The following is a 26,144-nucleotide window of genomic DNA, read 5'->3' as shown; positions in this document are numbered from 1 at the left end:
CATGGGATCCCCCACTCCGTGGCCTCGCCAGGGCCTTCCTCGGGATGGGGGAAGGGCGGCTTTAGAGGGGGCCGGCGCCCCCCGCTCCTCCGCCCCTTTCCCGTGCGACGCAGCGGGACACCAGCAGAGCGAGCGAGTGTTGCTGCAGCTCGTGTTTGTCACAGGCGAGCAGTGCCACCCGCGTCCCCGCTCCCCTACAGGCGCGGGTCCATCACGGGGATCACCATTTCCGAGTGGCGCACGCCGAAGCTCTGTCCTTGTCTCTGGCCCTGCGGGGGGACAGAGGCCGTGTGAAGCTGGGGGGCTCTGCGTCCCTGTCCCCCGGCCGTGCCCGTCCCCGCTCACCTGCTGCGGGCGGTAGTCGCCGGGCCCGGGGGTGATGGAGCCCTGCCGGGGCCGGGGCCGCCCTGCCATGGTGCAGCGGGGGGCCCGGGCCATGTACACGTCGGTGTCCACGGTGTTGTAGTTCAGGGGTCCTGGGGTCTGCGGGGAGACTGGGGGGTGATGCGGCCCCCTGGACCCCGGTACCCCACACCCTCGGTACCTCGGACCCCCAGCACCCCACACCCTTGGTACCCAACCCCCGGACACCCAGCACCCCACACCCTTGGTACCCAACCCCCGGACACCCAGCACCCCACACCCTTGGTACCCAACCCCCGGACACCCAGCACCCCACACCCTTGGCACCCCAGCCCTCAGACCCTGGCGCCCCACACCCTCGGTACCCAACCCCCCGACCCCTGGTACCCCAACCCCCCCGACCCCTGGTATCCCAGCCCCTTGGGACCCTGATGCCCCAGCTCCCCATCCCCCTGTCCCTCCAGCCCCCCATCCCGGTGCCCCCCAGCCCCCCCGGCCCCCCACCCTAGTCTTGTAGTCGAAGATGCTGGGGCCGCGCCCCGTCAGGCTGTACTGGGGGGCCGATCTCTTGTTCACCAGGCCGGAGCCCATCACGGGCGGCAGCTGGTAGCTGGCAGGGCCTGGGGGGGGACACGGCTCAGGGGGACACGGGGGGTTCCCCCTCCCAGGGGTGGGGAGGGAAGGCTCAGCCCCGGGGTGCTGGGGGGGCTCAGCCCAGCCAGGGGATGTTGGGGGGCCCAGCCCAAGGAGGAGATGGGGGCCCGGCCCAGCCCAGGGGGGTGATGGGGATTCCAGCCCAGCCCAGGAGGAGTTTAGGGGGTCCCAGTCCAGGTGGGATCATGGGGGTCCCCAGCCCGGTCCAACACAGAAGGAATGAGGGGTTCCCAGCCCAGGTAGGGTTAGGGATAGGGATAGGGATAGGGATAGGGATAAGGATAGTGGGGGTCCCAGCCCAACCCCAGGGAGATGACGGGGTCGCAGCCCAGGGGCACGCTGGGGTCCCATGGCCGCCCCCTGTCCCACCTGGCGTCTCCTGGGGTGTGTCCGGGCGGCCGCGGAAGCTCATGGAGCAGGCGGGAGCCGAGGGCAGGGTCACCCTGTCCGCCCGCTCCGGGCGATAGTACGCTGCGGGGGCGGGGGTCAGCGGCGGGCGCTGCGCGGGGGTCCCGGCCCGGGGCTGCCGGCCCTCCCTCACTCCCTCCCTCACTTACTCATTCCCTCACTCCCTCACTCATTCCCTCCCTCACTCCCTCACTCCCTCACTCCCTCACTCCCTCACTCCCTCCCTCACTCATTCCCTCCCTCCCTCCCTCCCTCACCTGGCCCAGGTGTGCTGCTGGCCGGCCGGGCGGCGGGGCGGCCGCCCATGCTGAAGGCGGGCCCTCGCTGCTCGCCGCGGGCGGTGAAGCCGGCGGGCACCAGGTACTGGGGCCCGGGGGAGCGCGGCTGCTGGGAGCCCCCCGCCCGGTGCCCGAAGGTGTAGGCGGGGGCGCGGGGGCTGGCGGAGTCATGCGGGTCGCAGCCTGCGGACGGACAGGGGGGCTCGGTGGGACGCGGCCCCCCCCGGCCCCGCTCTCCCTCGGCCCCGCACTCACCGATGCTGCCGGGCAGCTCGTACTTGGGCCCGGGGGTGCGGAACCTGGCTGAGACCGCCGTCCGGGGCCGGTGGGGTCTCCAGGGGCCCACCCAGCCCTCGCTGGACATGGGGGGCTCTGCTGGTGGCGCGCCCTCCCCAGGGCCCTCGGGGGGAGACGTGAGTGCCCGCAGCGCGGCTGCCCGGGCTGGACGGGGCGGCAGCAGCGGCGCCGGCGGTGGCGGCGGTGGTGGCGGAGGTGGTGACAAGTGACACTACACTGCGGGGCCGCCGGCGCCGGCAGCGGCAGCGTGGTGGCCATGGTGTCACAAAGGCCGCGGGGTTCCAGGGCGGTGTCACCCCCCGCGCTCAGCACCCCGGGGTGACAACGGCGGCAGCGCCGCGGAACGAGCACCGGGAGCCCCATGGGTACGGCCCGGCACCCCATGGATACACCCCAAGGGATACGTCCCGAAAATACACCCCATGGGTACATCCCGAAAATGCACCCCATGGGTACATCCCAGCGCCTCATGGATACATCCCAAAAATACACCCCATGGGTACATCCCGAAAATGCACCCCATGGGTACATCCCAGCGCCTCATGGATACATCCCAAAAATACACCCCATGGGTACATCCTGAAAATGCACCCCGTGAGTACATCCCAGCACCCCATGGGTACATCCCGAAAAATACACCCCATGGGTACATCCCGAAAATGCACCCCATGGGTACATCCCAGCGCCTCATGGATACATCCCAAAAATACACCCCATGGGTACATCCTGAAAATGCACCCCGTGAGTACATCCCAGCACCCCATGGGTACATCCCGAAAAATACACCCCATGGGTACATCCCGAAAATGCACCCCATGAGTACATCCCAATGGATACGTCCCGAAAATGCACCCCATGGGTACATCCCGAAAATGCACCCCATGGGTACATCCCGGCACCCCACTGATACATCCTGAAAATGCACCCCACGGATACATGCCAGCCCCCCATGCATTCACCCTCCATAGCCGATATATGAACCCCCCGGAACCCCATATACGACACCCCCAGGACCCCATGGATGCATCCCAAAAATGCACCCCATGGATACAGCCTTGGCACCCCATGGATACAGCCTCGGCACCCCATGGATACATCCCCAAAATGCACCCCATGAGTACATCCTGGCACCCCATGGATGCACCCCCCCGTGCCCCGCATATGAACCCCCTAATCCCCATACATGACCCCCCCAGGACCCTATGGATACATCCCGGCACCCCGTGGATTCACCCCATGGATACATCCCAGCACCCCATGGATAAACCCCCCGTACCCCACATGCGAACCCCCCAAACCCCATACATGACCTCCCCCCCAGGAACCTCCCAGGACCCCATGGATCCCTCCCAGCACCCCATACATGGCCTCCCCAGCACCCCCCAGCCCCCCCAGGAGTCCCTGGCCCCGGGGCAGTCCCGGGGGGCTGCACCCCCTCATCCCCACCCCCATCCTCGGGCCAGCTCCGGCCACTCCTGCCCCGTCCCTGCCGGGGGGGACACGGGGACAGCAGGGGGGGACAGGAGGGACATGGAGACACAGGAACACAGGGATGGAAGGACTGGAGGGGACATGGGGGGACACAGGGACACAGAGGGGGATACGGGGACAGGGGCGACAGGAGGGGACATGGAGACACAGGGACACAGAGGGGGATATGGGGACAGGGGCGACAGGAGGGGACATGGGGACACAGGGACAGTGGGGGACAGGGGAACAGGGAGGCGTGGGGGATATGAGTGACATGTGGGGGACACGGGGACACATGAGGGGAAATGGGAACACAGGGAGAGGGTGATGGGGGTGACGGGGGTGACTTGGATATGGGGACATGGGGGACATAGAGGGGGTCGTGGGGATGTGGGAACATGGGAACATGGGGGGCGTGGGGACACAAGAGGGCAGAGGGACACGGGGGGACACGGGGGGACACGGGGGGACACGGGAACACAGAAACTGGCTGAGACCCCCAGGGGCTGCCTTGGAGACACCCCCTGCCCTTGGGGACACCTCCGGCTGTGCCCCCAGGGGCTCCGGGGCCACGTGGGACGGGGGGTCCCCGTCCCCTGTCGGTGTCACCCGTGGGGCACAGAGGCAGAGAAGGGACACGGGGGGGGTCCCGGTGCTTCGGCCGCTTTATTGGGGGGTCCCGCTGTCGGGGGGGGCAGGGGTCAGGTGTGGGGAAGGGATCCAGAGGTTGTGGGGCTGGAGGTGGGATTGGGGGGCTGGGGTTTGGGGGTGGTCAGGGGGCTGCGGTTTGGGGGGTCAGGACGCAGGTTGGGGGACAGAAAATGTGGAGTTTAGGGGTCAGGAGACGGGATTTGGGTGGCGGGATTTGGGGTTGTGGGGCCCTGTAGTAGGGGGTGGGTTGGGGACAGGTTTGGGGGGAAGGAAGTGGTGCAGGGGGTGGGATTTGGGGGACAGGAGGTGGAGTTTGGGGGGGCAGAAGGTGGGATTTGGGGGGCAGGAGGTGGAGTTTGGGGGGGCAGGAGGTGGGATTTGGGGGGCAGGAGGTGGAGTTTGGGGGGGCAGGAGGTGGAGTTTGGGGGGGCAGGAGGTGGGATTTGGGGGGCAGGAGGTGGAGTTTGGGGGGGCAGGAGGTGGGATTTGGGGGCAGGAGGTGGGATTTGGGGCACAGCGCAGCAGGGCAGGACTGGGATCAGGGTTTGGGATCCGGGATGGGGATTTGGGGTTTGTGGGGCAGGACATGGGGTGGGGGTCAGGCGCAGGGTCGGGGGACTGCACAGAGGGGGGGCAGCCTGCAGATTTGGGGGGCCGCGGGGGGGCCGCCCCTCGCCCCCTTAGGCCGGGTATTTGCAGACGAAGGGTTTGCGCTCGCCGCAGGCCTCGCCCTCCCAGGCCATGAACCCTGCGGGGACACGAGCCAGGGCTGGCACCGGGCACACCTGAGAGCCCTGAGCCCCCCGGACACCCCCTGGGCCCCCTGGACACCCCCAGACACCCCCTGAGCCCCCTGGACCCCCCCTGAGCCCTCCGGACACCCCCTGAGCCCCCCTGTGCCCCCCTGACCCTCCCTGAGCCCCCCAACCCTCGGGTGCCCCTCACCAGCTGTGTGCAGGGCTGTCCCATGGGACCATTGTCCCCATCCCAGGGACCCCCCCCCCCCCCCCAGCCCCCCGACCCTCCCTGGACCCCCCTCACCTGCCGAGTCCTCCAGGGCGATGCAGGGCTGGCCCTTGGGGCCATCGTCCCCGTCCCAGGCCCAGTAGCGCCGCGGGGACCCGTCAGCCCAGAGCCAGGCCTGGCGCTGTGACGGGGACAGACGGCTCACACGGGGACAGGGGGACACGGGGGGGACACGTGGGGAGGACAGGAGGGACGGGGGGACACCTGGGACAGGTGAGGCAGGCGCGACAGGGGGCACACAGAGGATGGGGGGACACGGGGGACACATGGCACGCACGGGACGGGGGGATGGGGGGACACATGGGACACGTGGGGTGGATGGGACAGGTGAAAAGGGGACAGGGAGGACAGGAGGACACGGGGGGACAGGGGGACACGGGGGACAGGAGGGACGGGGGGGACAGGAGGACACGGGGGGACAGGGGGACACGGGGGGACAGGGGGACACGGGGGGACAGGAGGGACAGGGGGGACAGGAGGACACGGGGGGACACAGGAGGACACGGGGGGACAGGGGGACGTGTAGCAGCGCAGGCAGGGGTCACACAGGGCACAGGAGGGACAGGAGGACACGGGGGGTGACAGGAGGGACACGGGGACACAGGAGGGACACGGGGACACAGGAGGACACGGGGGGACAGGAGGACAAGGGCACGTGTAGCAGCGCAGGCAGGGGTCACACAGGGGACGGGCAGGGGTCACACAGGGGACGGGCAGGGCCACCAGGATGGCACATCAAGGTGTGGCACCCAGGTCCGGGCCCCGCCAGGCCACGCACCCGCCGGCGCAGCCCGATCCAGACGCCGTCCTCCCGGTCCCGGTCCCGGTCCTTGTCCCGCTCCTCGTCGTCCTCTCCCCGCCGCGGCCGCCGGGCGATGAAGGCGGCGAGCGCCCGGTGCTCCTCGGGGCTGTGCAGCGATGCCAGGTGGCCCCCGCCGGTGGCCTGGCACCACGCCTGGGGACACGGCCACGTCCGGACGGGGGTCCTGGGGGACCCCCAGCACCCCCCTCACACCCCCCGCCCCCCAGCAGCACCCACCTCAGCCTTCCTCCAGCTCAGCTCCTGCCCGAAGTAGCCGTAGCAGTGTCCCCCGAAGGACAGCCACCCCCGGGGACACCTGGTGGCCTGGGCCCCTGGGGGGGCGGGGGTGTCACTGCGAGCCCCCCAAACCCGGCTGGGGCCCCGCGGGGGCGGCTCTGGGGTGGGGGGCCTGTTTGGGGGGCTGAGGGTGGGGGAAAGGGATGGGGGTGGGAGGCAGAGGGGGGGCGGGGGGGGGCTGGGGGCGGTTTGGGGGATCAGGAGGGTGTGGGCGGGGGGTCTGTGTGAAATTTGGGGGTCTCAGCGTGCAGTTGGGGGGGGTCTCAGGGTACAGGGGGGTCTCAGGAGGCAGTTTGAGGGATCAGGGTGCAGCGAGGGAGGTTGGGGTGCGGTTTGGGGGTCTCAGGGAGCAATTTGGGGGTCTCGGGGTGCAGTTTAGGGGATCAGGGTGTATTGGGGGAGGTTGGGGTGCGGTTTGGGGGTCTCAGGGAGCAATTTGGGGGTCTCAGGACGCAGAGGGGGGTTGGGGTGCGGTTTGGGGGTCTCAGGGAGAAATTTGGGGGTCTCAGGGTGCAGTCTGGGGGTCTCAGCGTTCGATGAGGTTCTCAGGGTGCAGTCTGGGGTTCTCAGGATGCAGAGGGGGAGGTTGGGGTGCATTTTGGGGGTCTCAGCGTTCGGGGGGGGGTCTCAGGGTGCAGTTTAGGGGATCAGGGTGTATTGGGGGAGGTTGGGGCGCAGTTTGGGGGTCTCAGGGTGCGGGGGGGGGTCTCACCCGGCAGGGAGGGGGGCAGCACGAGGCACCCCAGCAGGCAGAGCCCCAGGAAGGCGGCGGGACCCATCTTCACCCTTCCTGCAACGGGGGGGCTGCAGGGGGCACCCACCCCTGCCCCGGCACCCCCCACCCAGCACCCACCGCCTCCTCCAGCACCCCCCGAGAGCCCCCCACCCCAGGACGTCCCCAGCGCCGCTCACCCAGCACCCCCCACCACCTCCTCCAGCCCCCCCAGGACCCCATTGCCTCCCCCCGCGCCCCCCACAGCAGCACCTTCAGCCCCCCAGCACCCCCCCAGCACCCCCCAGCACCCCCCAGCACCCCCCAGCACCCCCCAGCCCCCCGGCACCTCGGCAGCTCCCGCAGCGGCTGAGCGGGACAGGGACACCCCGACACCTTTATAGGCGCCGAGGGGTGCGGGGGGGCCGGGGGCACCACTCGTGGAGCCGCGGGCGCCACATCAAAGGGACAGTGACGCTGGCACCGTCCTGGGCACCGCCCGGGACACCCATCCCGGCCCCCCCGAGCCCCCCGGTGCTGCCCCCGCTCCGGGGGTGCCAGGGCAGGGACCCCCGGGGGGAGCGGGGTTGGGGTCCCCGGGGTCACCCTGACAGCACCCGGGGGTCCCGGCGGGTTCTGGGGTCACCCCACGGGGGGTTGGGGGTCACCCACCGGCGGGGGGGGGTCATGGCCACTGCTCCGTGTGAGACCCCCCCCCCTCCGCCGGGACGGGCATGGAGATGGGACAGGACACGGGGGGGACACGGAGGGACACGGGGGGGACACGGGGGGACACGGGGGGGACACACGGGGGGGACACGGGGGGACACGGGGGGACACGGGGGGACACGGGGGGGACACGGGGGGACACGGGAGACACGGAGGGACACGGAGGGACACGGAGGGACACGGGGGGGACACGGGGGGGACGCGGGGGGGACACACGGGGGGACACGGGGGGACACACGGGGGACACACGGGGGGGACACACGGGGGGCATCCTCGGGGACACGGGGGGACACACGGGGGGACACGGGGGGCATCCTCGGGGGCGTGCCTCCCACCCTGACTGGGGGGAGGGGGGGAAGGTGCCGGGAGGTGCCGGGCCCGAGGCTGGGCTGGGATCTGATAAGGGATCTGATAAGGGATCTGGTAAGGGATCTGATAAGGGAGGGGGAGCGGCTGCGGCGGACACGGACCGAGGGACAAACAGAGGGACACGGACCGAGGGACACGGACGGATATCCGAGGGACAAACCAAAGGACACGGACCGAGGGACACCCACCGAGGGACACGGACCGAGGGACACGGGCGGCCACGCACCCACCGGTGTCCCCGAGGTCCCCAGGGCACCCAGGACAGTCCAGGGCCCGGCCCCGAGACCCCCCGGCCGTGGGGGCTCCGGGGAGGACAAAGCCCAGCGTGGGGACAGGGGTGAGCCCCGGCACGGGCTCGGGCTGCGGGACACGGCCCCGGTGCCGCGGGGGCCCGGTGACCCCACGGGACGCTGCCCGGGCGGGGGGTGCCCGCGGGGCCGGGGTCTCCGTCCCTGTCCCCTGCCTGGCCCCTCTCCTGTCCCCCGTCCCTGTGCCCGCTCTGCCCGCTCTGCCCGCTCTCTCGGGGGGTCCCTTGGCCCCTGTCCCCTCTCTGGGACTGTCCCCGTGCCCGGCCTGGCCCCTCGCCCGCCGCTGGCTCCGGGCTGGCGGCGCCGGGTGCGGGTGGCGGCGGCGGGGAGGGAGGGAGGGAGGGGTCGGTGCCAGCGCGGTGCCACCCGGGGCGCGGCGACCCCCGGGCCGGACACGGCCGAAGGGCTCTGCGCAGGGCCCGTCCGAGCCGCCGTGCCCCGCTGGGCACCCCCGTCAGCGGCTGGGATGGGCACGGGGCCGGGATGGGCACGGATCACTGGGGTGGGCACGGATCACTGGGGTGGGTACTGATCACCCGGGTGAGCACGGATCAGCGGGATGGGCACGGATCTGGGGATGGGCACGGATCTGGGGATGGGCACGGATCAGCGGGATGGGCACGGATCCCCGGGACGGGCACGGATCACCGGGATCACCGCCCCAGCTTTTGATGCCCCCGTGGTGCCCTGGCCGGTGCCCACCGGGCCCCCCCCATGGACGCACCCCATGGACCCCCCGGGGGTCCCTGCCCGGCGCGGGGGTCCCGTGGCGGTGGCACAGCGGGGTCACACCAAGAGCCTTTATTGGCAGCAGGTCCAGGGCAGCGACCCCCGGCCCCGGCCGGAGCCCCCCGTGCCCCCGGTCAGTGCCCCCGGTCAGTGCCCCCGGTCAGTGCCCCCGGTCAGTGCCCGGCCGCGGGCGCGGCTTTGTCGAAGAGCCCCGCGATGTCCAGCATGGCCTGGCGGATGTTGCGGCCGAAACGCTGCGAGTCCTGCGGGCAGCACCCCTCAGAGCCCACCCGGACCCCCCCAGGGTGGCACCCACACCCCTCCAGGTGGGATCCGCACCCCACAAGTGGGATCTGGGCACCCCCGAGCGGGATCCAATCCCCAAACTGGGATCCCGACCCCCCAAACTGGGATCCCGACCCCCCAAACTGGGATCCCGACCCCCCCGAGCAGGACCCACCCCTCAGAGGGGGATCTGAACCCCTCCGGGTGGGACGTGGATCCCCAGAATGGGACATCTCCCCTCGAGAGAGGGACCCAACCCTCAGAGTGGGTTCTGGACCCCCCCCCCCAACCGGGACCCCACCCCCAGGATGGGACCTGCACCCCCCAGAGTGGGACCTGAACGCCCAAAGCGAGACCCGAACCCCCCATCCCCCCCCGGGGCACCCCCTGAGCTGTGGGACCCCAGCAGGGCCTGCACCCGAGTGGGGTGGGGTGGGGGTCCCACAGGAGGGGACAGGGACGGATTTGGGGGCCCCACAGGAGGGGACTGGGACGGATTTGGGGGCCCCACAGGAGGGGACAGGGATGGATTTGGGGATCCCACAGGAGGGGACTGGGATGGATTTGGGGATCCCACAGGAGGGGACTGGGATGGATTTGGGGGTCCCACAGGAGGGGACTGGGATGGATTTGGGGGTCCCACAGAAAGGACAGGGGGGGACGGGATGCAGCAGGGTCAAGATCAGGGTCAGGGGCTGCCCCAGCCCCACAGGTGACCCCATAGGTGACCCCACAGATGACCCCATAGGTGACCCCACAGGTGACCCCATGGACAGCGACTGCAGCTCTGGGAGAGCCCCCAGCCCTGCCCCCTGCCCAGGGAGCCCCCCGTGCCCCCCATGCCCCCCTCCCTCACCGCCCCCAGCCCCGCCCCCTGCCCGGGGAGCCCCCCAGGCCCCCCCTCACCGTCTCGGGGCTGGAGAACTTGCTGGACACGTGGAAGGTGATGAGGTTCTCCCCGGCGATGATGTAGGACACCCCATAACCATCGTCTGCCACCTGCGGGGGGGCGGGGGACGAGGGGCCATGGGGCACCTGGGGGCACCTGGGACCCACCGGGGGCACCCACCCGGGCTGTGGGGTTGGGGTGAACCCACCCGGGTCACCCGTGTGGGGCTGGGGGCTCCTGGTGTGGGGCACCCCCCTGCCCCAAAGCCCCGGGGGGGATGCGCTGCAGCCCCCCCCGGCCACGCCCGCACCCCGGTGCCCCCCCGGTGCCCCCCGATGCTCACGGGGCCGAAGCCGCCGCCGCTGGAGACGTGGTCGGGGAATTTGCTGAGGTCGAACATCTTGAGCTGCTGCTGCGGGGTCTGGCTGGTGGAGAGGCGCCAGGGCTCCGCCAGCACCTGTGGGGCCGCTCGCTGCACCCCATGGCTCCCCTCTGTGCCTCGGGGCACCCCTCTGTGCCTCGGGGCACCCCTCTGCGCCCCACGGCACCGCACTGCTCCCCACGGCACCCCATGGCACCCCTCTGTGCCCCATTGCATCCCAGGGCACCCCACTGCACCCCAGAGCACCCTATTGCACCCCACGGCACCCCTCTGTGCCTCGGGGCACCCCTCTGCGCCCCACGGCACCGCACTGCGCCCCACGGCACCCCATGGCACCCCTCTGTGCCCCATTGCATCCCAGGGCACCCCACTGCACCCCAGAGCACCCTATTGCACCCCACGGCACCCCTCTGTGCCTCGGGGCACCCCTCTGCGCCCCACGGCACCGCACTGCGCCCCACGGCACCCCATGGCACCCCTCTGTGCCCCATTGCATCCCAGGGCACCCCACTGCACCCCAGAGCACCCTATTGCACCCCACGGCACCCCTCTGTGCCTCGGGGCACCCCTCTGCGCCCCACGGCACCGCACTGCGCCCCACGGCACCCCATGGCTCCCCTCTGTGCCTCGGGGCACCCCTCTGCGCCCCACGGCACCCCATGGCACCCCTCTGTGCCCACTGCGCCCCACGGCACCGCACTGCACCCCATGGCTCCCCAGAGCACCCCGGGGCACCCCGCTGTGCCCCAGGCCCAGAGTGGGACTCCCCGTGCGGTGACACCAAGGGGTGGGTGGCAGTTCCCCCTCGTACCCCTCTGTGCCCCCCGTGCTCCTCCGTGCCCCCCCGGGCTACCCCGGTGCCCTCCCCCGGTGCCCTTCCCCGTGCCACTCTGTGTCCTCCCGTGACCCCCTGTGCCCACTTGCCCGAGTCCCCCTCATGTCCCGCGTGCCCCGTGCCCTCCCGTGTCCCTGTCCCGTGTTCATCTCCCGTGTCCCTCCCCAGTGTCCCTGTTCCGTGTCCCGTGTCCCTGTCCGTGTCCGTGCCCCCTGTCCCTCCCCCGTGTCCCTCCCCAGTGTCCCTGTCCCGTGTCCCTGTCCGTGCCCATCCCCCGTGTCCCTGTCCCGTGCCCCTGTCCCGTGCCCCTGTCCGTGCCCATCCCCCGTGTCCCTGTCCCGTGTCCCTGTCCCGTGTCCCTGTCCGTGCCCCTGTCCTGTGTCCCGTGTCCCTGTCCGTGCCCCTCTCCCGTGTCCCTGTCCCGTGCCCATCCCCCGTGCCCCTCTCCCGTGTCCCTGTCCCGTGTTCATCTCCCGTGCCCATCCCCCGTGCCCCTGTCCCGTGTCCCGTGTCTCTCTCCCGTGCCCCTGTCCCGTGTCCCGTGTCCCTGTCCGTGCCCCTCTCCCGTGTCCCTGTCCCGTGTTCATCTCCCGTGCCCCTCTCCCGTGTCCCTGTCCCGTGCCCATCCCTCGTGCCCCTCTCCCGTGTCCCTGTCCCGTGTTCATCTCCCGTGCCCATCCCCCGTGCCCCTGTCCCGTGTCCCGTGTCCCTGTCCGTGTCCGTGCCCCCTGTCCCTCCCCCGTGTCCCTCCCCAGTGTCCCTGTCCCGTGTCCCTGTCCGTGCCCCGTGTCCCTCTCCCGTGCCCCTGTCCCGTGTCCCTCTCCCGTGTCCCTGTCCCGTGCCCATCCCCCGTGTCCCTCTCCCGTGTCCCGTGTCTCTCTCCCGTGCCCCTGTCCCGTGTCCCTCTCCCGTGCCCCTGTCCCGTGTCCCGTGTCCCTGTCCGTGCCCCTCTCCCGTGTCCCTGTCCCGTGCCCATCCCTCGTGCCCCTCTCCCGTGTCCCTGTCCCGTGTTCATCTCCCGTGCCCATCCCCCGTGCCCCTGTCCCGTGTCCCGTGTCCCTCTCCCGTGTCCCTGTCCCGTGTCCCGTGTCCCTGTCCGTGTCCGTGCCCCCTGTCCCTCCCCCGTGTCCCTCCCCAGTGTCCCTGTCCCGTGTCCCTGTCCGTGCCCCGTGTCCCTCTCCCGTGCCCCTGTCCCGTGTCCCTCTCCCGTGCCCATCCCCCGTGTCCCTCTCCCGTGCCCCTGTCCTGTGTCCCTGTCCGTGCCCCTGTCCCTGTCCCGTGTCCCTGTCCCGTGTCCCTGTCCGTGCCCCTCCCGTGTCCCTGTCCGTGCCCCTGTCCCTGTCCCTGTCCCGTGTCCCTGTCCCGTGTCCCTGTCCGTGCCCCTCCCGTGCCCCTGTCCCGTGTCCCTGTCCCGTGTCCCTGTCCCGTGTCCCTGTCCGTGCCCCTCCCGTGTCCCTGTCCGTGCCCCTGTCCCTGTCCCTGTCCCGTGCCCCTGTCCGTGCCCCTGTCCGTGCCCCTCCCGTGCCCCTGTCCGTGCCCCTGTCCCGTGTCCCTGTCCCGTGCCCATCCCCCGTGTCCCTGTCCCGTGCCCCTGTCCCGTGTCCCTGTCCCGTGCCCCTGTCCCGTGTCCCTGTCCCGTGTCCCTCTCCCGTGCCCCTGTCCCGTGCCCCTGTCCCGTGTCCCTGTCCCGTGCCCATCCCCCGTGTCCCTCTCCCGTGTCCCTCTCCCGTGCCCCTGTCCCGTGTCCCTGTCCCGTGTCCCTGTCCCGTGTCCCTGTCCCGTGCCCCTCCGTGTGTCCCTGTCCCGTGCCCCTGTCCCGTGCCCCTCCCTGTGTCCCTGTCCCGTGTCCCTGTCCCGTGCCCCTGTCCCGTGTCCCTGTCCCGTGTCCCTGTCCGTGCCCCTGTCCCGTGCCCCTGTCCCGTGCCCCTCCCTGTGTCCCTGTCCCGTGTCCCTGTCCCGTGCCCATCCCTGTGCCCCTGTCCCGTGTGGCCCCGCGCTGACCCTGGCCAGGAAGGGGCTCTGCGTGCCCAGGTACCGCGACATCAGGTAGAGGCAGAAGAGGTGGCGGTCGATGCCCGCGCCCGTCATGGCGAGGCGATAGAGCTGCTGGTGCTTCTCGGCCGCCGCCCTGAGCAGCCGCTGCCGCTCCGAGCGCTGGGGGACGGGGGGGAACCCCGAAATGAGCCCCAACTGCACCCCGAACTGCACCCCAAACTGCACCTGCACCCCGAACTGCACCCCAAACCTGCACCCCAAACCTGCACCCCGAACTGCACCCCAAACCTGCACCCCAAACTGCACCTTGAACAGCCGCTGCCGCTCCGAGCGCTGGGGGACGGGGATGAACCCCGAAATGAGCCCCAAAATGCACCCAAAACCTGCACCCCGAACTGCACCCTAAACCTGTACCCTGAACCTGTACCCCAAACCTGCAGCCCAAACTGCACCTCGAACAGCTGCTGCCGCTCTGAGCGCTGGGGAGGGGTCTGGGGGGGGCTGAGCCCCAACCTGACACCCCGACCCGCACCCCAACCAGGCACCCAGCACCCCGTGAGGGACGGGAACCTCCGGGAGGGATGGGCACCCCCAGGAGGGATGGGCACCCCCGTGAAGGATGGGGACCACCCAGGAGAGATGAGAACATCCACGAGGGATGAGGACCCCCAGGAGGGATGGGCACCTCAAGGAGGGATGGGAATTCCTGTGAAGGATGGGGACCCCCAAGAGGGATGGGCACCCCCGTGAAGGATGGGGACCACCCAGGAGAGATAAGAACATCCACGAGGGATGGGGACCCCAAGGAGGGATGGGGACCCCCAGGAAGGATGGAAATTCCTGTGAAGGATGGGAACCCCCAAGAGGGATGGGGACCCCCAGGAGGGATGGGAATTCCTGTGAAGGATGGGGACCCCGAGGAGGGATGGGCACCCCCAGGAGGGATGGGAATTCCTGTGAAGGATGGGGACCCCCAGGAGGGATGGGCACCCCCAGGAGGGATGGCGAGCTCCCAAGGGATGGTGACCGCTGTGAATGGTGGGGTGTCCCAGCAGGGTGAGGACTTCCCGAGGGTGCGGTCACCGTGCCCGAGGGCAGGGCCGTTCCCGGGGGCCGGAGCCGCGTCCCCGCCGCACTCACGCTCTGCCGGGGGTCGGCCATGCTGCGCACGAAGGCCGTGGCCTCGGACGTGCACGAGCGGACGGTCTCGGTGCGGCCCTCGCGGAACAGCCGCGTCATGGACGCCTCGTAGGTCAGGCAGAAGGAGCCCTTGTCCTGCGGGAGTGATGGATCGGGAAGGATGGATCGGGGATGATGGGATGGCCCCGGCTCCATCCCGGGTCCTGGCGCTGTTCGCACCCCACCTCGCCCTGGCCGTGGCCCCGTCCCGGTCCCTATACCCATCCCATCCTCGTATCATCCCTGGTCCTGCCCCATCCCATCCCCATCCCATCCCCAGCTCCATCCCATGCACACAGCACCCTACCCTATCCCATTCCCATTCCCATCCCCATCCCCATCCCGTCCCCATCTCCATCCCGCTCCATCCCATCCTCATCCCATGCACACAGCACCCTACCCTATCCCATTCCCATTCCCATCCCCATCCCATCCCCATCTCCATCCCGCTCCATCCCATCCTCATGCCATGCACACAGCACCCTACCCTATCCCATTCCCATCCCCATCCCATCCCCATCTCCATCCCGCTCCATCCCATCCTCATGCCATGCACACAGCACCCCACCCTATCCCATTCCCATTCCCATCCCCATCCCCATCCCATCCCCATCTCCATCCCATCCTCATCCCATGCACACAGCACCCTACCCTATCCCATTCCCATTCCCATCCCCATCCCATCCCCATCTCCATCCCATCCTCATCCCATGCACACAGCACCCTACCCTATCCCATTCCCATTCCCATCCCCATCTCCATCCCGCTCCATCCCATGCACACGGCACCCTACCCTATCCCATTCCCACCCCGATCCCATCCCCATCCCATCCCCATCTCCATCCCGCTCCATCCCATGCACACAACACCCTACCCTATCCCATCCCCATCCCATCCTCATCCCATCCCCATCTCCATCCCGCTCCATCCCGCTCCCCGAAGCACACGGCACCCTAACCTATCCCATTCCCATCCCCATCCCATCCCCATCTCCATCCTGCTCCATCCCATCCTCATCCCATGCACACGGCACCCTAACCTATCCCATTCCCATCCCCATCCCATCCTCATCCCATCCCCATCTCCATCCTGCTCCATCCCATCCTCATCCCATGCACACGGCACCCTACCCTAGCCCATTCCCACTCCTATCCCATTCCCATCCCGTCCCACCCCACCCCAGCCCGGCCCCGTTCCCGTCCCGTGCCCGCTCTCGGGGCTCACGCGGAAGTGGGCGAGCTGCAGGGCGATCTGGATGAAGGCGTCGGGGCTGGTGCGGCAGCGCTTGATGAGCCCCTTGCCGAAGGTGGAGAACGGGAAGCAGCAGAAATCCACGTCCTCAGCCAGCGCCCGCGCCACCCGCAGCGACGCCTCGATGGCCGCCACGCCCTGGGGACAGCGCATGGCACGGCACGGCACGGCATGGCACCGTCACCTGTGCCCTCACCTGTGCCCACACCTGTGCCACCCGCAGCGACACTTCGATGGCCCCGACACCCTGGGGACACCGCATGGCACGGCACGGCACGGCATGGCACCGTCACCTGTGCCCTCACCTGCGCCCTCACCTGTGCCACCCGCAGCGACACTTCGATGGCCCCGACACCCTGGGGACACCGCATGGCACGGCACGGCACGGCATGGCAACCTCACCTGTGCCCTCACCTGTGCCCACACCTGTGCCACCCGCAGCGACACTTCGATGGCCCCGACACCCTGGGGACACCGCATGGCACGGCAAGGCACGGCATGGCAACCTCACCTGTGCCCTCACCTGTGCCCACACCTGTACCTCTACCTGTGCCCACGCCACCCGCAGTGACCCCTTGATAGCTGTGACACCCTGGGGACACCGCACGGCACGGCACGGCACGGTCACCCGTGGCTGTCCCCAGCCCTGTGCCCAGCCCTGTGCCCAGCCCGGCCCGCCTGTCGCCCACCTCGGGGGGGATGTCCCACCGCAGGCGCTGGGGGGGGCTCAGCTGCCGGTTGGGGTCCCCCTTGCAGTGCCCCCCCTCGGTGTAGCCCAGCTGGAACTTGTCCGTCGCCAGCGTGAACTGGGGAGGGGGGGACAGGGGACATTGGGGCGAGGGTAGCGACCCCCGGCGCCCCAAAACCCCCAGAGCCCCAATTCCGTGACTCCCCCAGACCCCAAATCCCCAGGACCCTCAACCCCCCAATTCCATGGCTCCCCCAGACCCCAAATCCCCAGGACCCTCAACCCCCCAATTCCGTGACTCCCCCAGACCCCAAATCCCCAGGACCCTCAAACCCCCAATTCCATGACCCCCCCTACCCCTTGGCCCCCCAAACCCCTAAACCCCCTGGCTCCCCAACCCCCCAGTTCCATGGTTCCCGGACCTCAAATTCCACAACCCCCCCGAACCCCCAAGCCCCTCGGCCTCCAATTCCATGACTCCCCAACCCCAAATCCCCCGACCCCCAATTCCCTGGCCCCCCCAGACCCCTAATTCCATGACCCCACCACTCCTGGGCTCCCCCAACCCCAAATCCCCAAGACCCCATAGCCCCCGATTCCATGGCCCCCCAATTCCCCCCCTGAACACCCCCAGCCCCCCAATTCCAAGCCCCCATGGCCCCCCCAGAATCCCGAGTCCCCCTGAGCCCTCCCCATTCACCCCCCTCACCCCACATCCCCCAGCAGAGGGGTCCCAAACTGGGGGTGCCCAAGTGGGGGTCCCCAGCCTTGGGGTGCCCCATAGGGGTCCCCAACTGAGGTTCCCAAACTGGGGGTGCCCAAGTGGGGGTCCCCAGTCTTGGGGTGCCCCATAGGGGTCCCCAACTGAGGTTCCCAAACTGGGGGTGCCCAAGTGGGGGTCCCCAGCCCGGGCATCCCCAGCCCTAAGGGTGCCCCACTGGGGGGTTGCCCATTCCGGAGGTGCCCCATGGCGATGTCCCCACCCTAAGGGTGCCCCATGGGGGTGTCCCCGCCCCAGGGGTGCCCCATGGCGATGTCCCCACCCCGGGGTGCCCCATGGGGGTGTCCCCGCCCCAGGGGTGCCCCATGGCGATGTCCCCACCCTAAGGGTGCCCCATGGGGGTGTCCCCACCTCGGAGGTGCCCCATGGCGATGTGCCCACCCCGGGGTGCCCCATGGCGATGTCCCCACCCTAAGGGTGCCCCATGGGGGTGTCCCCACCCCAGGGGTGCCCCATGGGGGTGTCCCCACCCTAAGGGTGCCCCATGGCGATGTCCCCACCTCGGAGGTGCCCCATGGCGATGTCCCCACCCCGGGGTGCCCCCGGTACCTCCCAGAGGTGCCCCACGATGGGGGCGTCGGCCCAGGAGTGCTCGGCGTTGGCACCGACCTTGCCGTTCTTGTAGACCACCAGCGTGAAGGACTTGTCGAACCAGCTGGGGGGCGGCACGGGGGGTTCGGGGCGCTTGGGGGGCACTGGGGGGCCCTGGGGGGCACTGGGGGGCACTGGGGGGCAGAGGGTACCGGGGGCGGGAGGGCAGGGGGCACTGGGGGGGGATTTGGGGGGCTGGCAGGGGAGGGGGAGGGGGTTGAGGGGGCAGGTGGGGCCTTTAGGGGGGAGGTTGGGGATTTTGGGGGATATTGGGGGATGTGGGAGGGGTTTGGGGTGCCCACTGGTCGTAGCAGCGGCCGTGAAGCAGGGACTGGGCTGGGTGGGGGTTTTGGGGTGTTTTTGGGGGTTTTGGGGTGCGGGGGCGCAGTTCAGAGGTTTCGGGGTGCTTTGGGGTGCTTTGGGGCGCTTTGGGGCGCTTTGGGGGTTTTGGGGTGCTTTGGAGTGCTTTGGGGTGCTTTGGGGCGCTCACCGGTCGTAGCAGCGGCCGTGCAGCAGGGACTGGGCTGGGCGGGGATTTTGGGGTGTTTCGGGGTGTTCTGGGGTGCTTCGGGGCGCTCACCGGTCGTAGCAGCGGCCGTGCAGCAGGGACTGGGCTGGGCGGGGATTTTGGGGTGCTTTGGGGTGCTTTGGGGTGCTTTGGGGTGCTTTGGGGTGTTCTGGGGTGCTTTGGGGCGCCCACCGGTCGTAGCAGCGGCCGTGAAGCAGGGACTGGGCTGGGCGGGGATTTTGGGGTGCTTTGGGGTGTTTTGAGGGTTTTGGGGTGTTTTGGGGTGTTCTGGGGTGCTTTGGGGCGCCCACCGGTCGTAGCAGCGGCCGTGCAGCAGGGACTGGGCTGGGCGGGGATTTTGGGGTGCTTTGGGGTGTTTTGAGGGTTTTGGGGTGCTTTGGGGTGTTCTGGGGTGCTTTGGGGCGCCCACCGGTCGTAGCAGCGGCCGTGCAGCAGGGACTGGGCTGGGCGGGGATTTTGGGGTGCTTTGGGGTGCTTTGGGGTGCTTTGGGGTGTTCTGGGGTGCTTCGGGGCGCTCACCGGCCGTAGCAGCGGCCGTGCAGCAGGGACTGGGCTGGGCGGGGATTTTGGGGTGCTTTGGGGTGCTTTGGGGTGTTCTGGGGTGCTTTGGGGTGTTTTGGGGCGCTTTGGGGTGCTTTGGGGTGTTTTGGGGCGTTTTGGGGTGCTTTGGGGGGCTTTGGGGTGTTTTGGGGTGCTTTGGGGTGCGCACCGGCCGTAGCAGCGGCCGTGCAGCAGGGACTGGGCTGGGCGGGGATTTTGGGGTGCTTCGGGGTGTTCTGGGGTGCTTCGGGGCGCTCACCGGCCGTAGCAGCGGCCGTGCAGCAGGGACTGGGCTGGGCGGGGATTTTGGGGTGCTTTGGGGTGCCTTGGGGTGTTTTGGGGCGTTTTGGGGTGCTTTGGGGGGCTTTGGGGTGCTTTGGGGTGCTTCGGGGCGCTCACCGGCCGTAGCAGCGGCCGTGCAGCAGGGACTGGGCTGGGCGGGGGTTTGGGAGTCTGGGGGTGTCTGTGGGTGCTGGGGGAAGGCTTTGGGGTCCGGGGGGGTTTTGGGGCGCGCACCGGTCGTAGCAGCGGCCGTGCAGCAGGGACTTGGCGTAGGCGTCCATGCAGCCGGGCCGCGCGGGCTCGTGGCCGTGCTCGTCCTCGTCCAGCGTCAGGAAGAAGGCCGCGCGCTCGATGGCGTCCAGGGCCACCTTGTTGGGGCCCCGGCTGAAGAACCGCGCCCGCGCCTCGGCCCACGGCACCCTGGGCACCCCCGGTCAGCGTGGGGGGCACCCCCGGTCAGCGTGGGGGGCACCCCCGGTCAGCGTGGGGAGCACCCGGCACCCCCAGACCCCACAAGGGCCCCACGGGTGGCACCGGAGCCATCGGTGACCCCCCCGAACCCCGCAGCCATGGGGGACCCCAGGGTGCGTCCCTGCGCCCGCTGGGGACAGGACACCCTCAGGACCCAGCGGTCCCAGTGCTCCCAGTGCTGCCGGGTGGCCAGGGTGTCCAGTATTCCCAGTATGGCCATTGCTCCCAGAGTTCCCAGGTGCCCGGTGTTTCCAGTGTGCCCAGTATCCCCAGTATCCCCATTATTCCCAGTGTTCCCAGAAGTCCCAGGTGCCCAGCGTCTCCGGTATCCCCAGTATCCCCATTATTCCCATTATCCTCGGTGTTCACAGAACTCCCAGGTGCCCAGTATCCCCAGTATTCCCAGTATGGCCATTCCCTGTGTTCCCGGAGTTCCCAGGTGCCCAGTGTCTCCAGTATTCCCAGTATCCCCATTATTCCCAGTATGGCCATTCCATGTGTTCCTGGAGTTCCCAGGTGCCCAGTGTCTCCAGTATTCCCAGTATCCCCATTATCACCATTATCCTCGGTGTTCCTGGAGTTCTCAGGTGCCCAGTATCCCCAGTATGGCCATTGCTCCTGTTATTCCCTGTGTTCCCAGGGGCCCAGTGTCTCCAGTATCCCCAGTATCCCCATTATTCCCAGTGTTCCCAGAAGTCCCAGGTGCCCAGCGTCTCCGGTATCCCCAGTATCCCCATTATTCCCATTATCCTCGGTGTTCACAGAACTCCCAGGTGCCCAGTATCCCCAGTATTCCCAGTATGGCCATTCCCTGTGTTCCCGGAGTTCCCAGGTGCCCAGTGTCTCCAGTATTCCCAGTATCCCCATTATTCCCAGTATGGCCATTCCATGTGTTCCTGGAGTTCCCAGGTGCCCAGTGTCTCCAGTATTCCCAGTATCCCCATTATCACCATTATCCTCGGTGTTCCTGGAGTTCTCAGGTGCCCAGTATCCCCAGTATGGCCATTGCTCCTGTTATTCCCTGTGTTCCCAGGGGCCCAGTGTCTCCAGTATCCCCAGTATCCCCATTATTCCCAGTGTTCCCAGAAGTCCCAGGTGCCCAGCGTCTCCGGTATCCCCAGTATCCCCATTATTCCCATTATCCTCGGTGTTCACAGAACTCCCAGGTGCCCAGTATCCCCAGTATTCCCAGTATGGCCATTCCCTGTGTTCCCGGAGTTCCCAGGTGCCCAGTGTCTCCAGTATTCCCAGTATCCCCATTATTCCCAGTATGGCCATTCCATGTGTTCCTGGAGTTCCCAGGTGCCCAGTGTTTCCAGTATTCCCAGTATCCCCATTATCACCATTATCCTCGGTGTTCCTGGAGTTCTCAGGTGCCCAGTATCCCCAGTATGGCCATTGCTCCTGTTATTCCCTGTGTTCCCAGGGGCCCAGTGTCTCCAGTATCCCCAGTATCCCCATTATTCCCAGTGTTCCCAGAAGTCCCAGGTGCCCAGTGTCTCCAGTATTCCCAGTATTCCCATTATTCCCATTATCCTCGGTGTTCCCGGAGTTCCCAGGTGCCCAGGATCCCCAGTATTCCCAGTATGGCCATTCCCTGTGTTTCCGGAGTTCCCAGGGGCCCAGTGTCACCAGTAATCCCAGTATCCCCATTATTCCCATTGGTCCCGGTGTTCCTGGAGTTCTCAGGTGCCCAGTATCCCCAGTATTCCCAGTATGGCCATTCCCTGTGTTCCCAGAGTTCCCAGGTGCCCAGTGTTTCCAGTATTCCCAGTATCCCCATTATTCCCATTATTCCCATTATCCTCGGTGTTCCCGGAGCTCCCAGGTGCCCATCATCCCCATTACTCCCAGAGTTCCCAGTGTCTCCAGTATCCCCGGTATCCCCATCATTCCTGGCGCTCCCAGGTGCCCACCATCCCCATCATTCCCATTACTCCCGGAGTTCCTGGGTGCCCAGTATCCCCAGTATCCCCATTATTCCCAGAGCTCCCAGGTGCCCACCATCCCCATCATTCTCGGAGTTCCCAGTAACCCCAGTATCCCCATCATCCCCATTATTCCCGCAGTTCCCAGGCGCCCACCATCCCCATTATTCCTGGAGTTCCCAGTGTCTCCAGTATCCCCAGTATCCCCATCATTCCTGCAGCTCCCAGGCGCCCACCATCCCCATTATTCCTGGAGTTCCCAGTAACCCCAGTATCCCCATCATCCCCATTATTCCCGCAGTTCCCAGGCGCCCACCATCCCCATTATTCCTGGAGTTCCCAGTGTCTCCAGTATCCCCAGTATCCCCATCATTCCCGCAGTTCCCAGGCGCCCACCATCCCCATTACTCCCAGCATTCCCAGTACCCCCCTCCCCACCTGTCCCCGGCCGTGAGCGCCGCCAGCCGCTCCTCCCCGGCCTGGGGGGGCGAGGGGTCATCCAGGATCCTCTGGAATTGCATCTCCAGGTCGGCGGGGGTCAGCAGCTGCCCGCCATGGTAGAACCACACCTTGTAGTAGCGGCCCTTGTGGTACACGGCCAGGTGCTTGCTGTTCGCCAGGTGCAGCAGCGTGTCTGGGGGGCACCGGGGGGGTCACGGCGGCGGGGACCCCCGGCGTGGCCCCCCGGCAGCGGGGTCACCTCCCCGCCGCCCCGTACCCGTCTCTTTTCCCGGGATGCGGGTGGTGTTGAACATCCGCTCCGACTGGTACGAGCACATGGGGACAACGCCCAGCGCCATCATCTGGGGGGGGGGGGGGAGATGGGGAGGGGGTCTGTGTCCCCATCTCTGTCCCTACAACCACCCCAATCCGGCCCCCCGCCAGCCCCACGGGGACACCCCGCGGGTTCTGTCCCACTGAGCTCTCCCTGCTCTCCCAGAACCCCCAAAATCCACGGGACTCCCCCCGCCCCCCCAAGAGCCCTCAGCCCCACGGGGGACCCCCAGGATCCCAAACCCCATGGGAACCCCCCCAAACCCATGGAACCCCCACAGCTCCCTCAGCCCCACGGGACCCCCAGGACCCCCAACCCCATGGGACCACCCAGACCTCCCAGCCCCCTCAGCCCCATGGGACCCTCAGGATCCCCAAACCCATGGGACCCCCCCAAACCCACGGAACCCCCGTAGCTCCCTCAGCCCCACGGGACCCCCAGGACCTTCCAGTCCCACGGGACCCCCCAGACCTCTCAGCCCCCCCATCCCCGTGGGATCTCCTGGACCCCCCAAACCCCCTCCCCGGGGGGCTCTCCCCCCTGTCCGGCTGCTGCCCGCACAGCAGGACCACGTTCACCCCACTCCCCCCGGGACCCCCGGGACCCCCAGCCCCATGAGAAGCCCCTGGACCCCCCCGGCCCCCCCAAACCCCCTCACCGGGGGGATCTCGCCCCGGTCCAGGCGCCGCCGGTAGAGCAGGATCGAGTGCACCACGTTGGCCGCCCGCGCAGCCTGGATGGGGCTGGGGATCACGTACAGGAAATCCTGGCCACAGGGACACGGGACGTGTCGCGGGTGATGCCGCGGGGTCCCCGGGGGGGTTTGGGGTCCCCCACCACCCCCTTACCATGGCGTAGTAGTTGCTGTTGACCATGAGGGGGCTGCGGCCGCGCAGGTAAACGTACTCCTCCCACCAGTCACTGACCTGCGGGGACGGGGACAGGGACAGGGGACGGGGACAGGGGACGGGGACAGGGGACGGGGGACAGGGGACGGGGACAGGGGACAGGGGACAGGGGACAGGGGACGGGGGACGGGGACAGGGGACAGGGGACGGGGACAGGGGACGGGGGACAGGGGACGGGGACGGGGACAGGGGACGGGGACAGGGGACGGGGACGGGGACAGGGGACGGGGACAGGGGACGGGGACAGGGGATGGGGACAGGGGACGGGGACAGGGGACGGGGACAGGGGACGGGGGACGGGGGACGGGGACAGGGACGTGGACAGGGATGGGGACAGGGGACGGGGACAGGGACGGGGGACGGGGACAGGGGACGGGGACAGGGGACGGGGACAGGGGACGGGGGACGGGGGACGGGGACAGGGACGGGGACAGGGGACAGGGGACAGGGGCAGGGACGGGGACAGGGGGAGGAAGAGAGCACAGGGACGGGGATGGAGATAGGGAACAGGGAAAAGCGACCGGGAGGGGGACATGGGATAGGGGACAGGGATGGGGACAGGGACAAGGAAGGGGCACACGGGCAGAAACAGGAATGGAGACAAGGAACGGGGACAGGAGACAGGGATGAGGGGCAGGGATAGGGGACAAGTGAAAGGAACGGGAGTGGGGATGGGGACAGGGATAGGAATAGGGGACAGGAATGGGGTCAGGGAGAGGGGACAGGGACAAGGACAGGAGACAGGAGGCGGAGACAAGGACAGGGATGGGGACAGGGAACAGAAATGGGCGACAGGGACAAGGGTTAGGAGTCAGGGACAAGGACAGGAGACAGGGAGAAGGGATAGGTGAAAGGGACAGCAATAGGGAAGGGGACAGGAGACAGGGACAGTGGCAGGGGTACAGAACCCCCTGTCCCTACTGCTCCAGCCAGGACACCCAGGAGATCCCAAATCCCTCCCCATGCTGCCGGGGGGGGACACCAGTTCCAAGGCCACCACCCCAGGGGCTGCGGGGGGTCCCCGCTGTGCCCCGGGTGACCCCACACTCACGTAGTTGGTTGTCCACCAGGATTTGAGGCGCAGGTACCGCTGGAGCCGCGGCGCCGTCTTCTCCTGGAACTCCTTGGCCAGCACCTCCATCTCCCGGTATTTCTCGTCGTCCAGGAGCGGCCGCACCGACTCCAGGTACTGCGGGGAGGGGACACGGCGTGTCCTGTCCCTGTCCCTGTCCCTGTCACCCCCCGGGGACCCCCCCAGCTCCACGGGGATGGCGTACCCGGGCAACGGTGGCTTTCACGGGGGGCACGGGCAGCTTGGGGAGGGAGCTCTGGAAGCTGTAGAGGAGGGGCTTGCGGATGGACATGATCTTCATCACCGCCTGGGGGGGGAGGAGGAGGAGGAGGGATGGATCCCACGGATCTCAAAGAACTCCGAGCACCCTCAGCTCCCAAAGCTCCAGCAGCACCCACAACTCCCATGGCATCCACGGCTCCCATGGCACTCAAAACTCCCACGGCTCCCATGGCTCCCACAGCTCCCGAAGCTCCCATGGAGCTCACAGCTCCCACGGCATCCACGGCATTCAAAGTCCCTACAACTCCCATGGCCTGCAAGGCTCCCACAGCTCCCACAGCTCCCACAGCTCTGATGGAACTCATGTCTCCAAAAGCTTCCACAGCTCCCACATCTCCCAAAGCTCCCACAGCTCCCACAGCTCCCACAGCTCCCACAGCTCTGATGGAACTCATGTCTCCAAAAGCTTCCACAGCTCCCACATCTCCCAAGGCCCCCAGAGCTCCCAAAGCTCCCACAGCTCCCAAAGTTCCTACAACTCCCAAAGCTCCCAAAGCTCCCACAGCTCCCAAAGCTCCCAAGACTCCCACAGCTCCTGAAGCTCCCAGAGCTCCCAAGGCTCCCACAGCTCCCAAAGCTCCCGAAGCTCCCACAGCTCTGATGGAACTCATGTCTCCAAAAGCTCCCGAAGCTCCCACATCTCCCAAAGCTCCCACAGCTCCCACAGCTCCCAAAGCTCCCACAGCTCTGATGGAACTCATGTCTCCAAAAGCTTCCACATCTCCCACATCTCCCAAGGCTCCCAGAGCTCCCACAGCTCCCAAAGTTCCTACAACTCCCACATCTTCCAAAGCTCCCACAGCTCCCACAGCTCCCAAAGCTCCCAAGACTCCCACAGCTCCTGAAGCTCCCAGAGCTCCCAAGGCTCCCACAGCTCCCAAAGCTCCCGAAGCTCCCACAGCTCTGATGGAACTCATGTCTCCAAAAGCTCCCGAAGCTCCCACATCTCCCACAGCTCCCAAAGCTCCCACAGCTCTGATGGAACTCATGTCTCCAAAAGCTTCCACATCTCCCACATCTCCCAAGGCTCCCAGAGCTCCCACAGCTCCCAAAGTTCCTACAACTCCCACATCTTCCAAAGCTCCCACAGCTCCCACAGCTCCCAAAGCTCCCAAGACTCCCACAGCTCCTGAAGCTCCCACAGCTCCCAAAGTTCCTACAACTCCCACATCTCCCAAAGCTCCCACCGCTCCCAAAGCTCCCAAAGCTCCCACACCTCCCAAAGCTCCCAAAGCTCCCACCTCTCCCACAGCTCCCACAGCTCCCACAGCTCCCGAGGCTCCCACATCTCCCAAAGCACCCATGGCCTCCACACCCACATCTCCCGAGGCTCCCACAGCCCCCACACGTGCCCGTGCCCCCGGCGCGGGTGCCACTCACCACCCAGA

The 26,144-nt window shown here is 68.1% G+C and overlaps 3 protein-coding genes across 3 annotated transcripts; all 3 read right to left on the bottom strand.

Annotated features, from left to right (window-relative positions):
* Positions 1-134: 134 nt before the first annotated feature.
* Positions 135-2,301, bottom strand: ODF3B (outer dense fiber of sperm tails 3B). Its single transcript, XM_032105689.1, has 6 exons — positions 1,959-2,301; positions 1,683-1,886; positions 1,387-1,488; positions 868-983; positions 346-483; positions 135-269 (listed from the first exon to the last, which is right to left on the bottom strand). The coding sequence occupies exons 1-6, from the start codon at positions 2,065-2,067 to the stop codon at positions 195-197; spliced, it is 744 nt and encodes a 247-aa protein (XP_031961580.1). The 5' UTR covers positions 2,068-2,301; the 3' UTR covers positions 135-194.
* Positions 2,302-4,579: 2,278 nt separating this feature from the next.
* Positions 4,580-7,025, bottom strand: LOC116443130 (dromaiocalcin-1-like). The gene is made up of 5 exons (XM_032107023.1): positions 6,959-7,025; positions 6,215-6,281; positions 5,926-6,133; positions 5,163-5,268; positions 4,580-4,869 (listed from the first exon to the last, which is right to left on the bottom strand). Exons 1-5 carry the CDS (start codon positions 7,023-7,025, stop codon positions 4,802-4,804), a joined length of 516 nt encoding a protein of 171 aa, XP_031962914.1. The 3' UTR covers positions 4,580-4,801.
* Positions 7,026-9,214: 2,189 nt separating this feature from the next.
* On the bottom strand, positions 9,215-25,007 carry CPT1B (carnitine palmitoyltransferase 1B). The gene is made up of 16 exons (XM_032107022.1): positions 24,869-25,007; positions 24,680-24,822; positions 24,454-24,591; positions 23,343-23,420; positions 23,153-23,260; positions 22,438-22,522; positions 22,158-22,353; positions 19,555-19,740; positions 17,928-18,033; positions 16,599-16,715; positions 15,883-16,047; positions 14,620-14,754; positions 13,486-13,638; positions 10,611-10,724; positions 10,285-10,377; positions 9,215-9,356 (listed from the first exon to the last, which is right to left on the bottom strand). Exons 1-16 carry the CDS (start codon positions 25,005-25,007, stop codon positions 9,267-9,269), a joined length of 2,046 nt encoding a protein of 681 aa, XP_031962913.1. The 3' UTR covers positions 9,215-9,266.
* Positions 25,008-26,144: the final 1,137 nt, after the last annotated feature.

Source organism: Corvus moneduloides, chromosome 4 (assembly GCF_009650955.1).
Source record: "Corvus moneduloides isolate bCorMon1 chromosome 4, bCorMon1.pri, whole genome shotgun sequence".
Taxonomy (NCBI): domain Eukaryota; kingdom Metazoa; phylum Chordata; class Aves; order Passeriformes; family Corvidae; genus Corvus; species Corvus moneduloides.
The sequence above is the reverse complement of the archived record's forward strand: the minus strand, read 5'-3'. Positions and strand labels throughout refer to the sequence as shown.

Coding starts and splice junctions, on each gene's coding strand:
- ODF3B (XM_032105689.1), bottom strand. CDS start 2,067: ATGTCCAGCGAGGGCTGGGTGGGCCCCTGGAGACCCCACCGGCCCCGG. Junction 1,887..1,958: donor CGAGCTGCCCGGCAGCATCG/GTGAGTGCGGGG, acceptor GTCCGTCCGCAG/GCTGCGACCCGCATGACTCC. Junction 484..867: donor TCTTCGACTACAAGACTAGG/GTGGGGGGCCGG, acceptor GTCTCCCCGCAG/ACCCCAGGACCCCTGAACTA.
- LOC116443130 (XM_032107023.1), bottom strand. CDS start 7,025: ATGGGTCCCGCCGCCTTCCTGGGGCTCTGCCTGCTGGGGTGCCTCGTG. Junction 5,269..5,925: donor GGATCGGGCTGCGCCGGCGG/GTGCGTGGCCTG, acceptor TCCCCGTCACAG/CGCCAGGCCTGGCTCTGGGC. Junction 4,870..5,162: donor CGCCCTGGAGGACTCGGCAG/GTGAGGGGGGTC, acceptor GTGTCCCCGCAG/GGTTCATGGCCTGGGAGGGC.
- CPT1B (XM_032107022.1), bottom strand. CDS start 25,007: ATGGGAGTTGTAGGGACTTTGAATGCCGTGGATGCCGTGGGAGCTGTG. Junction 22,523..23,152: donor ACCGGGGCGAGATCCCCCCG/GTGAGGGGGTTT, acceptor CCCCCCCCCCAG/ATGATGGCGCTGGGCGTTGT. Junction 9,357..10,284: donor AGTTCTCCAGCCCCGAGACG/GTGAGGGGGGGC, acceptor TGCTGCCCGCAG/GACTCGCAGCGTTTCGGCCG.